General features: G+C 54.3%; 1 protein-coding gene across 20 annotated transcripts in view; it reads left to right on the top strand.

The window, feature by feature from the left end:
- MB (myoglobin) overlaps positions 1-7,067 on the top strand; it is a 30,105-nt gene extending 23,038 nt beyond the window's left edge. For all 20 annotated transcript variants that reach the window (XM_023527377.1, XM_023527376.1, XM_011387239.2 and 17 more), the window contains 2 exons: positions 2,602-2,824; positions 6,360-7,067. In XM_023527377.1, the coding sequence (XP_023383145.1) occupies positions 2,602-2,824; positions 6,360-6,506 (370 nt within the window). In that variant the 3' untranslated portion in view covers positions 6,507-7,067. The remainder of the gene's footprint in view (positions 1-2,601; positions 2,825-6,359) is intronic.
- Positions 7,068-12,816: the final 5,749 nt, after the last annotated feature.

The raw sequence follows: 12,816 nt of genomic DNA, 5'->3' as shown, positions 1-12,816 counted from the left end.
GAAATGATAATGAGGAAGAGGAAGACAGCAAATATTTATACAGTACACACTGATTGCCAGGCCCTGTGTTATGTGTTTCACATACACTAACTCATTTAAGCCTCGTAACAACCTTATGAGGTAGATATTATTTATTATCACGCTTAACAGGAAGGTTAAATAACTTGCCCAAAGTCACGCAGCTGGAATTCACATCCAGGCAGCATCGCGTCTGCTCCTGGCCACAATGCCGTATTGCCCCACGATCTTGGCACAGTGGTGGTAAGTTCCTATCCTTGCTCTGGTTCTTTGGTTCTAGAGCCAAGAAGGATTTTTGCAGGTCTGAGAGAATCCCCAGTCTTCTGTGTGGGTGTCCGACTGGTGTCAGTTCACAGGACAGCTGGGAAATGCCCTTCTTTCTCTCCGGCTTGCTTGCAGACCTGTGATAAACTAGGCAAGTCGATGGTAGGATTGGACATGAAAAACACAAGGCGACAACTAGAGATGAAACACTAGAGAAAATGCCTTCACCCATTTCCCCAGGGGGAGGGGCTTCGTTGGCTTCTTGTTGGGGTTGCTGCCGTCAGGAAAATCCTGGCATGGCCTTCTGTGGCTGCCCTGGAGACTCTCAGCTGTAGGACTTAAGACCTAGAGAGGGTGGCAGTGTGTAGAGGTGATGATGGGCACCAATTAGCCCAACTTTCCTGCGCCGTTTAAAATAAATCTGGGCTCCCTCTGAGGCTGACCGGTGCTTAGAGTAAAGGATGAGGTGGGAGTCAAGCCTTAGAATTTGGAGGCTGAGAAATCAGTTAGACCAACCCTCTGGGCCCAGAGAGGTTGAGTGGCCTCTTTAATGTCACACAGCACATTGGAGACAGACCTAGGGCCAGAATTCAGCTTCTGTAATTCTCGGTTCCATGTTTTTTCCCCAGATACCCTGGGGACCCCCAAAGTGTCTGAGGTCCCTGGCTTCCTTGGGTCCCAGGTCCTGGGCCCCATTCTGCTCCAGATAGTCTCTTTCCAATGTCCCGACCTCGGGCCTTCGCCTATGGGTGCTTGGTCTCGCATCTGTCAGGCAAGAGTTCAAGGGATCATTGTTGTCCAATAATAATAGCCAGGAACTCAGGGACCCTTAGGTAAAAGTACCAGAGATGAGCTGTCAGTCATACACATGGCTTGGCCAGGGCCCCAGAGTGAGGTGGTGACATTGGGCATGGCTGTGGACAGCCCTGGGTGTTCTGGGGAAGCTCCCGGGGCAGGGACTTCTCTGTCCATACTATATGGTACATGCTTGTGTGTGTGTGTGTGTCTGTGTGTGCGTGCAGGTGAGTACAGCTGTGTGCTACACTTATGCAAACTGGAGTGTGTCCGCAGTCAAGTTTAAGGATGTTGCAGAGCCAGAAAGCTACGAAACAGGAACCTTCCAAGGTACTGAAGTCATTAGACAGCCCAGGCAGACAGGGTCACTCCTGCAAACATTTCAGGGTGCAACCCTAGGGAGATAGCATTAGCTATGAAACCGTCCAATGCTGGGTTTGTGTCTGGGCTCTGCCACCGAGCGGTCACGTCACCCAGAGCTAGTCGCCTATTGCTGTGGTCTTCTGTTGGCCCAAAAGTGAAATGGAGAAAAATCACTTCCACCGAGGGATCAGGTATGACTCCCAGTAACCAACATCCACCTTTTCACAGCAGGAGAGACCAAGGCCCAAGGCTGAAGATGGCTGCTAAGGATTATGGGCAGAGTCCCCTGCAGCCAACTCACTTGGTCCCTGGCAGGAGTGGAGACCTGATCTTTAGCACGTAGCTCCCACCAGGGGCCCAGAATTCATACTGTGAGGGATCTGGCAGGTGCAGGGACTCAGAGCTTGGGCCCAACATAACTGAGAGCTCTCTGAGCCTGAGAGCTGTTCTGGAGGGGGAGGGCTCACACAGGTAGTAGTGAGCCTCCTGTAGCTGGAGGTATTCCAGCAGCCCAAGGATGATCCCCAGGCAGAAAGCTGCAGGGAGGGTTCCCTGGGATGGGCTATGTTTTCAGTCGCTCAGACCCGATTTCGGCTCCGGCTCTTCTGCACACCAGCCTTGTAATATCGAGCTAGAATCCGCACCTCTGAGCCGCTGTTCCCTCATCTGTAAAGTGGGGGAGAATATGACCCTGATGAAAATGTAGGTACAGAACCTGGCACGGGTTCCAGATGGGACCTGGCAGGTGCTCAGCAAATCCAGGGGCCTTGGGCCCCCATCTCTGCTCCACCCTTGATGCTTCTCTGTCATTGACATTCCAAGCAACTTAGAGAAAATGAGGCCAGGGTGCGATGCAGAGATGTCTTTCTTTCCTGCCTCTCACAGAACCAATGAAGAGGAGGGAGATGACAAAAATAATGACAGCATTTATGTAGCACTTACTGTGTGGTGCTCAGAATACATGATCTGTTTAATCCCCAAAGCACTTCTATAGGTAGAGACTAGTTACCTCTCTGCCTTGAATGAGGAGGCTGAGACCTGGAGGGTTGAAGTGAATTGCCCAAGGTCACACAGCTGGGAAGCAGGGCATCCCGGACTTGCACTGGAGTCCGGCCACCTCCGTGTTCCTGTATCTGACTCCAGCCCTCCTTGTGTCCACAGGCTCTTTAAGGGTCACCCTGAGACCTTGGAGAAGTTTGACAAGTTCAAGCACCTGAAGTCAGAGGATGAGATGAAGGCTTCCGAGGACCTGAAGAAGCATGGTGCCACCGTGCTCACCGCCCTGGGGGGCATCCTCAAGAAGAAGGGGCAGCATGAGGCGGAGCTGAAGCCCCTGGCCCAGTCACACGCCACCAAGCACAAGATCCCCGTCAAGTACCTGGAGGTGGGAGGCAGGGCCAGGGGCAGATGGGAGGACGGGAGGATGGGAAGAGAGGTCTCGAAGGGATGAGATTTGGGTTCAAGTCTCAGCTCAGCCACTAACTTGCTGGGTGGCCTATGTCACTGGTCTTTGCACCTCAGTCTACTCATCTGCAAAGTGGGCTGTTACCCACTTTGCCTTCCTCCTGGATCATTGAGATTAAATATATTTCTCCCCCAAATTAGTGTCGTTACCGAGGAAGAAGGGGAGAGTGGACACTGGGTGCGCAACCTGCATTCTCTCCATGAGTAGGTCCTGTTGTCCTACCCACTCAGCAGATGAGGAAACTGAGGCACAGAGAGGTTAAGTAGCTCATCCATGATCATAGAAGTAGCAAAAGGCAGAGCCAGGATTCAAAGGAGGTCTGTTTTCCTGCAGAACCCCAGCTCCTAAGCCCTGTGCCATGCAGGACTCACGTGGCAGGAGCTCGGCAGCTGAAGCTCAGTCCTGGGGTGGGGGTGACTAGCAGGCTGGCTCTACTGGTTCCGGCATCTTTACAGATGAAGAAGCAGAGCCTTAGGTGTCCTAGGCATAAGGAACTGGCTTGAACATATTCTGATGGGCTGAGAAATTGTGTGGGCTGCGGGGAGCCTGAACTTCAGGTCCCATCCCTATAACCAGTGGGAGGAGGAGCGCTAGGGATCTGGGGTACAAAGGGCTGTATGGATAGGTGCATCCCCTGGGGATGGGAGCAGCAGGTAGGCTGGTGCAGAAATGAGGATTAGGGTGATGGTGATAGCTACCCGTTAGGATGGTTCATGGTATGCATTTGCCTGGGTCACCACATGGAGTTCTCGGAATTACTCCGCGAGGCTAGAAATCGCATTCGGTGTCTTCCTCTCACATGAAAGAAGTTCAGGGAGTCAGTTCAGAGCTGGAGTGAGAGCCCCGTCGTCACCGGGGATGCAGGTTCTTTCTGTACTGCCATCCTCGGCATGGGGCGTCCTTCTCAAAGTTGACTCGTGGTCTAAAATGGCTGCTAGAGGTCCAGCCATCTGGTCCATATCCCAAACAGGAGACAGGGGAAAAGACAGAAAGTCTCTTGTTTCAGGAGTCCCAGAAATCTTATTTGACAATTTTGTTTACACTTCATTGGCTAGAAGTTAGTGACCAGACCACACCTACATGCACGGGAAGCTGGGAAGTGTAGTCTGTTGCTATTCCAGATGCCATTAGTGTTCTGCTACCAGGGAAGATGGAGAACATGGACACTGGGGCAGGCAGTGAGCAGTCTCTGCCCCAGACAGGTACTTTGAAAAAAATTTCCATTTTATAGATTTGGAAACGGAGGGCTCAGAGAGGTTACGCAGCTTGCCCCAGGTCGCACAGCTGATAAGCCAGGAAGTACAGCTCCATCTGTGGTATTCTGGAACCCAAACTCTTCATCTCTTGTGACACGATATCTCCCATTAGCCACCACCACCACCACCCTCTTCAGCCTCGCCTCCCTGCCCCCTACCTCCCTGCCCCCCAGCACTTCAGTCACATGCAAACAGTCCTGCTTGCCCAGGCCACCCAACACCACAGCCGGGAGGAGCGGGTCCTGCCTTGGAGATTCCGTGCCTGCAGCGGTCCCCGCCCTCCCCATTGCTCTTGGCAAATCCCTGGTCATCACCCTCACTCAAAAGCCACCTCCTCTGCACAAGGCAGTCAGCTGCTCCATCGCCCGCCCTCCCCCCAGCAAAGGCACTTGACCCTCGTCCTGTCATGGCACCCGCCCGGCTGTGTTATAATTTATCTCTTTACTCAGCTGTCTACTGATGGGACCTGTGCTCCTCAAGGGCAGAGCCTGGCTCTCTCCCATTGCCGAAGCCCAGTGGCATGCGGTGAGCTCACGATCCAACTGGAATGACCGATCCCCTCTTTAGGGACGAGGAAACTGAGGCTGAGAGAGAGAAAACGATGTAGCCAAGAAAACAGCACCAGCTAGTGGCATAGAGCCCAGGTCTGCATAAACCAGTGTAATTTACTGCAAATGATTAAGACAGAGCCTCATGCCTGCCGGTCCCCTCACCTAGGAAGCTCCTTCCACGCTCTTCATAAGACATCGCTCCTGCTCTGCTGGGCCTGAGGGGCTGCAAAGGGGCTGGACGCGAAGGGCAACTGTCTTTTCTCATTCGTCCAGCTGCCCCATCCCACGATTTTCTAGATATTAGTAGCTCTGCCACGGACTCAGGAAAGGCTGAGTCGAGGGGCCCAGTGGGGTCATCGAAGCCCCCCCTTTTTAAAGGTGAAGTCATACCTGGGGGTCAGGGCAGAGCTGGGCCTGGAACTCGGGTCTCCCAAGTTCTCCAAGGACAAGGCTGGCTCCACAGCACCTGTCTCCCGCAGTCTGTTTTGTTGCATTTATGACACTGAAGGTGAACTTCACATATGTCCCCGAGTGGAGGCCCAGAGGTAGGTGTTGGTAGTTTCTGAGCCAAATGGCGTTGACTGGGTGTGGATGCTCGTGCTTTCTGAGGTGTCCCTCAGCACATTGTTTCCCACCCCTGCTTTTGGTCACCGCACCCCCAGGCGCCCTGAGATAATGGGAAAACCCGACTGCAGTGCAGTCGCCGGCTCTGCCCCTGGCTCTGGCGGTCAGCGGTTTGTAATCCCCTGGGTGCGAAGCTCCGGCTCCGCTGGCCACTTGCTACGTGAACTCTGTCTGGCCACCTCTTCGTCTGGGGCACTGTAAACAGCACCCCACCGACCAGCGTTGCGGCTGGCGTCAAATCTTGATTAACCGCGGAGAAAGAGCAGCAGCATCTTCCATGCACGAGAGCTTCCAGCCCTGAAGCTGCCCCGTGCCATCTTCCTGGTAATGACATTGTGGGCGCAAAGGTGACGGTGGCAGTGAGGCCGGCGGGAGACGGGACTGTCCTGGGGGCGGGCCGCAGGCCTGGCTCCTCGCCTCTCCCTCTCTCCCTCCCTCCCGCCAATGTTTCTGAGTACCAGCGCCGTACCTGGCACAGAAACTATGACGCTCTGCACCTTGCCCTCCTCCCCCCACTGCCCGCGATAGGCTGTTTAAAACAATAACCATCCTAGGCCATTAAATGCAAACATTAAATACATGCAAATGGAAATCATTTCTTTCTAGATTTCCTGACCGCCAAATCCTGGGTAAAATCATGGAATGTGAGCATTTCCTTTCCTTCCACCACCCCCATGGTGGCTGTGCCCGCAGCTCCTGCCCGGCTGTGGCTGGGCCCTCCTCCTAGAATGAGCTGAGGAGGGGAGTGGGTGGCTGGTCCACCCGGCCATGGGATCCTGGGCCCGTGGCTTAACTTTTCCTCACCTGTACCGAGATGGGTCTCAGGCTTCCCATCTGTCTGTCTCGTGGGTCGTGGGGATTACAGAGGCTGCTCTACAGAGACCACTCAGAAGCACCTAGAAAGTAGTCAGCTCTCCATAAATGGCCCCGGGAGCAAAAGGAGACGGGACTCGCTCTCATTCCCACCTGGCTCCTGGCGGGTCCTGGCCCGGTGACCTCCTCCCCTCTCCTCTTCTCCCGCAGTTCATCTCGGAAGTCATCATCCAGGTCCTGCAGAGCAAGCACCCCGGGGACTTTGGTGCCGATGCCCAGGGAGCCATGAAGAAGGCCCTGGAGCTGTTCCGGAACGACATCGCTGCCAAGTATAAGGAGCTGGGGTTCCAGGGCTAGGCCCCCGACGCCCCGCGCCCATCCTCCTGGGCCCCGGGCTGCAGGGGGGCGTGGGCACCGAATCTCACGTAGCCGCCTATGTAGAGTTTGCTTCTGAGTGTCTGCTTCGTTTCTGAGAGGTGGCTGGGAGAGGCGGAGGGTCTTCGGAGTGGGGTGTTCAAGGTGGCTTCGCTCCCTATGGAGAGGCATCAGCTTGGGAACAGAGAGAAGCATGATGGCGTTTAGGTCGCTGTGGCCTGTAGCGTTTGAGTCACACTGAATCCTCCTCTCGTCTGAATCCCAACCCAATTCCTTCCCACCCCCGAACTGACCCACACCTGCACCCTCACCTTTAACCCCCATCCAGGCTGCAAACTCAGCCCCAGCCACAGTAATTCTCTGATTCATCCATCACTCGCTCCTTGAAGACAGCAGAATGTCCCTTTGCAATGGGGAGGAGGTCCGGGAAGGGCGGGACAGCCACACCCAGCCCAAGGGAGGCGTAGGGAGTTGGGAACAGGAGTGTGCTCTCTCCGCTGAGGGAGCGACTCTCCTGGCTCTAATAAAACATCTGCAACATCATGGTCTCTGCCTGGCGTTTTTCGTCCCCTGGAGCAAGTGAAGGCACAAGTGGACAACAGAACTGAGGGAGTAAAGCGGCTCGTCCGGAGGAGGAGGGGATGGAGAGGGTTGGAGGGAGCCTCGATGGGGAGCCACCTTCCTTAGGCCACTACTCAGTGGCAGGGACAATGCTGGGCCCAGAGAATGGAGGGGAGCGCCTCGTCCTGCGGGGGAAATGGGCCGGTCGACAGACCCCTGTCATGTGCAGTGATCAGTGCCCGGAGCAGGGGCGCAGAACCAGGGGCAGACGGTCATGCAGTCACAGCCACCTAAGTGACGTAACCGTGCAAATCTGCGCTTATTTAAAATGACTTTTTCTCTTTTCGTTCTCCTCGATGCTCACTGGCCTTGGGCTCACTTGCTTCTTTTCGTTCCTTATCCTTCTGCTTGCTGCTCCGTCACTCCCTTAGTCAGTGAATCCCGAGGTCAGCATCAGTCTTAGGAACGAAACCTCAGGTCTATTGACCCCAGAAACAGAGTTTCAGTCAAACTAAAGATAGCATCTTGCAGCTCCGCACCCACGAAGGCCAAACGACCCTACCGGCGTCCCCTGAAACCAGACAGAATGACGCCTGACTGACATCAGGACCTGATGCGATGAAAGGCTGCCTCCCATCCCCACCCTGACCAATCAGTAGGGTCCATGACCCCGACTACCTCAGCTACCAATGAGTTTTCCCCTATTTAACCTATCCCCTAGAGGCCATCGGGGAGCCAGGCCTTCAAGCGAGAGGACTTGCAATTCTCTGATAAACCTTACTTTCTTTGCTGCAAAACCTGCACGTAGCTCTTTAGCTCAGACGCACGCAGGCAGATGGACCGCTTTCTGTCCTGATAACAGTAATGTGACAAGTAAGTCTGGGTTCAAACGGGAGCCTGGAAGGCAGCGGGGACTATAGCTGGGGAGACAGCTAGGCAGCCAGCCAGTGACAGGTGCTGACCTTCTGGCCACAGAGAAAGGACAGACACAGGAAAATAACTTACAAACACAGGACAGGAGACAAAAATCCATATCTACAAAGGTCAAGTGCACGGGTGGAATGTGTAAGTATTGCTGAGAGGACCCGGAATAAAACCTTGGCACGTGATCGTGGCAGCCAGAAAGCAGACTGGAGCAGAGGCCGTGGACGGGGGCCGTGGACAAGGGTCTGGTGGTCTGGATCCGAACAGGTGTCCAAGCCACGAGGGCCTCGGATAGCAACCAAGACTCAGGGGGCCAACTCTGGGAAGCCCCGGATCCTCAGCCCCATACATCTCCAGGGGCTCCTGGGACAGGCCTCAGTGTCCCCTGCCTTTGAGGGTCCATTCTGGTGCCCAGCCCCTGAAACGAGCTTTACCTCACGGCCCCAAAACTCAGATCATGCCAAGGTTCAGGGTTCAGGGCAGAGTTCCCCTGCCGAGTGTAGAATGTCTCGAATCCTGACAGGCTCATTTTTCAGGCCGTGCTGTATATCAGACGACAGCGTGGACGGGTCCACCTCCTTCCGTCTGAGTCTCGCCAGGCTTTGGAAATTCTATGTCTCTGAGAAGGTGGGACAGAGGGGAGGGGAGTACAGGGGCAAGGGGTGCTTTCAGATCTTGGAGCCTGGAAAAAAGTTCCATGCATTTCTAGTAATTCAGTTGAATGCCCAGGCACCGAGTGCCTCTGCACGGGACACGTGTGCAGGCTTTAAAGTTCAGCGAGCTAGGCCACAGCTGTACTTATTCGAATTTTCTTTTCTCTCTTGTCTACTTCCCCTGGGCCCCAAGGCTGCTGGAGCCCCTCTCCTCCTAAAACTCCTCGTTAACGCAACTCCCCCCACTTCCGCTTCATCACTCGTGACTTTATTCTGCACACCAAATTCGCTTCTCTCCAGCAATTAAAAATGGCCTTCCCCTTTAGGAAGATGAGAAGGAGGATGAAACATGGACAAATAATCAAAAGGTGGTCGTCTTCCAGATCTGGGGAAGAGAGAGCCTGTACTTTTTGTACCGTCGCTGTGGCTCGAGCTTCTGGAAGGAGAACTGGCTGCCTGGGGAGAAGGGAGCCCCTCATCACCGGACACAAACGAGAACGGACGGACGGCATGACGGCTGGCTGGGACCACTCGACGACATTGACCCAATGCCTCTGTGCCAGGCACAGCTGGACAAGAACGAACAAAGGCGAAGAAGAAAAAGCCTCCAGCCTCAAGCGGTTTGTGATCCAGAGGGAGAGGGAGGGATAGAGGAGCATCTACAGGGCACAGGGATCAGCAGATCGGGGAGAGACGGTCAGTAGCGCCTACGGGGCATCCGTGAACGTGGGGTCTTGCAGGCTGGGCAGGAGTTGATCGTCCCTAGAGAGTGTGGGAGGGAAGAGCGGGTCCCATTTGGAGACAGCAAGTAGAGCTGGAGCCCGCAGTGTGGGGAAATGAGGGGCGGCTTTCCAGACAGCTCTGTGGGGTCGAGTGTCTTCTGTGCCAGGGTAAGATGCCTGGGCGTTGAGAAGAGGTTTTGAGCACTGGGTAGGGGGAAGGGTGCAGTCGGTAGGGGTAGGGTTGGAATGGGGTTCTGCCCTGTAGATCTTAGACAAGCCAGGTCCCCTAATCGCATGAGCCAGCTCCTTAACATAAACCCATCTGTATGTCTGTTCCATTGGTTCTGTTCCTCTGGGGGACCCCGACGATTACAATCTTCATCCCTGTTTCATAGACAGGGAAAATGAAGACAAAGAGTTTAAGCGACTTGCCTAAAATCAGCCCACTGAGAACGGGTAGAGCTGGGATTGCACCCAGGGCCTGTACTCCTAACTGCTCCCTGCCTCGAGGGTCGTAAAGGTTAATGCAAGCCACGCGGCGTGCCTCACCAGCTCGGAGAAGCATAGTCTCCTAACTCCCACGTCTTTCAAAGTAAAACCAGCCTGAGCGTCCATTTTCGTATTAGCAGGAAATCTGCTTCTTCTTCAGGCCCTCCTTCCTATTACCCCCACCCAGCTGACTAACTCAGGGGCCAGCTCAGTCCGGGGGGGTGGGGGGCGTCCAGCTGCAAATGTGCGTGGGAAGAGGGCTGGAGGGCCTGATATGTCCCCCTGTGGTGGCTTCTGGTGCTGCCTCTGTCACTAGCCTCCCAAATATGATCTTGGTATGCCTTTAGGGCAGGATGACACATCTTTGTCCAGCAACCTTCCTCCTGGAATTCTGCCCTCCACCCTGCAGGAACCCTGAGGCAGAGCTGATGACATTCGATGACATTCTCCAGGCAAGAACTGGTAATCTGCCACTTGAAGACAAGTGACCAAATACTCTGCTAAGTGTCCACAGGCTGGGCTGGCGAGGATCCTAAGCTATGGGTGACGTTCCAGAGACTATTGGGTTGGCCAGATTCAGGTCACTTGTATTTTACCTCTCACCTTACATGGTGGTGTCTAAGAGAGGCCATTGAGGATCTCTCTGGAGCAGAGGTGACCCGCTCCAGGGGACCTGAGGTCACTGCCACTTGATGGAAATTTGATGGATTCTTTTACATGGTCACTTCTCAAAAAAGTAAAATTAAATAAAATCACCTGATCATGTACCTGGTACATTTAATTCACCAAATATATATGAAGCACCTACTGTTCTGACTTCCGGCAGAGTAAATCACTCCAGCTGTAACGGTTTAAAACATAACAGTTCAATATTTCATTATTGCCTCTCGTGACACTCGGGGTTGACAGAGCTCAGTAAGAGAACCCCGGCTCGGGCTCACGCACACAGTTCTAGATCTGCTTCTTTACAATGTACCTTCCCCTCAAGGTCACAAGGCTGCTGCTGCAGCTCCCGACATCACGTCCTCATCCAATATCGAAAGGCAGGCCGAGGCAAGTTACTGCTTCATGTCCCCTTTTGAAAGCAAGGAAGAACTTCCTAGAAGCCCCTCTTTCTCTGCTTGATAGATTTCCCCATTTTCCAGGATTTAACCACAAATCCATGCCTGAGCCAGTCAGGGGCGATAATATCGCCACGATGGGCTGAGAGCAGCTGTAACTTACCTCTGGGGCCAGGGCTGGAGTTGTCTTCCCTGAGCACCATTGTGGGGCGAAGATGGGGTAGAGACGAGGGGAGGGCTGTGGGCAGGGAGCCAACAGTGATGGCCAGGAGGAGGAAACGAGGTGGTGATACATGCGAAGCACTTAGCCCAGTGCCGGGCTGGGGGACGCGCAGCGAGGGGGAGCCGTCACGCTTGGACAGACTCAGGTGTGAATGTAAAACCAGTCGACAGTGTGACACACCCCTTAGTCATCATCACCTCGGGCTCTCACGCCAACCCTGCCTCTTCCCAGGGCGCGATTGGGGCAAGTTATTCCACCACTCTGTGCTTCAGTATCCTCATCTGTGAAATGAAAATAATACTTTTTTTTTATCACTTACCCTAAAATATCTTCATGAAGATTAAGTGAATTAACATGCATCAAGCGCCTGAGACAGGGGCTGGTAATTTTGCTTTTTGCCTGTTCTTCACCATCGACCATAACATGTGAGTTACGGAGAGCAGCCATGGCTGGTGGATGGCTGCAGGAACCGGACATCTTCTCCCCAGATTTACCTCTTTGCTTAGTGAAGGGGTCCCAGGCTGCAGTTTCTCACTGAGGAAGGGGGAGAGGGGAGCCTGGGTGAAGAGTACACATATCTGCCCTGCCCTTTGCTGAGAGAGGGTCCGCAGGCCTTGTGGGAAGAGTGTGCATGTGGCTGGGTCACCTCTCTCCTTGTCCGAAGAGCACTGAGGGACAGAGAAGCCATGGAGCAGGGGAGGTGATGGGACGGCCCCGGGGGACACTTCGACCTGGTCCGCAGACGCAGGGAGGCAGAGGTGGGCAGAGAAGGCCCGGCCACACACACACAGCAGCCCTGGGGCACCAACCCCTTCTCAAGACGCCTCCCGCCACGGGCTCAGGATTTCAGAGTCTGAGGAGCCCTCGGGAGCCACTTAGCTCAGGTTTGGTTTTACAGATGGGAAAACCGAGGCCTAGAGAAAATAAATCTTGGTCGGGTCCCCGAGCCTGTCCCCAATTTCCACAGGGCTCTGTGCCGGAGAAGCCTCTGTCCTCTGCGGTTCCGTCTCCTCCGGCTTGTGTTCTGTCTTCTCGTAATTTCTTTCTCTTCCTTCTCTCTCTTTAAATCCTTTTCGATTTTTCTGTCTCTCTGTCTCCTTGTGTTTGACTGTATATATATCTCTTCACGGCTCTCTTCGTCTCTGTCTCTCTGTTTCTGTCCGTTGGTCTTTTTCCGTCTCTGTCTGTCTCTGTTCTCTCTCTCTCTCCGTCTCTGTCTCTAACTCTGTCACTCAGGAGTGGTCTCTGTCCCTCCTTCTTTCCCCATCTCCAATCCCATAACTTTGCCATGACTTTGTAAACAGCTTAAAGTAAAAAGAAAAACGTTTACAGGAGTGGAGTGGGGATGAGAATGGGTTGGAATCACTGGATGAGCTTAGGCCAGGGGCTCAGAGCGTGGCCTCCAGCTCTGCCCCCACCTCAGTTTTCACAGGCGGGACAAGACGGGGCCCAAAGAGGCTGCGAGGGAGCCAGGCGAGCCTCAGTCACTGGAGAGGTTGGGCTGCACGACCTTCCGGCTCCTTGTACCTGCCCGGCTTCTGCTTCCAAGATGAGTGGCGTGACTGCCCACAGTCTTGGTAAAAATAGCCCGGGGGGCGGGGCTGTGGCTGGCCTCCTGGATGTCTGGCTACCCAGGTTTCTGGAGAGACAGTCTGGCAC

The sequence above is a fragment of the Pteropus vampyrus genome, unplaced genomic scaffold (genome assembly GCF_000151845.1).
Source record: "Pteropus vampyrus isolate Shadow unplaced genomic scaffold, Pvam_2.0 Scaffold16, whole genome shotgun sequence".
Classification (NCBI taxonomy): domain Eukaryota; kingdom Metazoa; phylum Chordata; class Mammalia; order Chiroptera; family Pteropodidae; genus Pteropus; species Pteropus vampyrus.
Note: the sequence above shows the minus strand (reverse complement) of the source record. Positions and strands in the feature narration are given on the sequence as shown.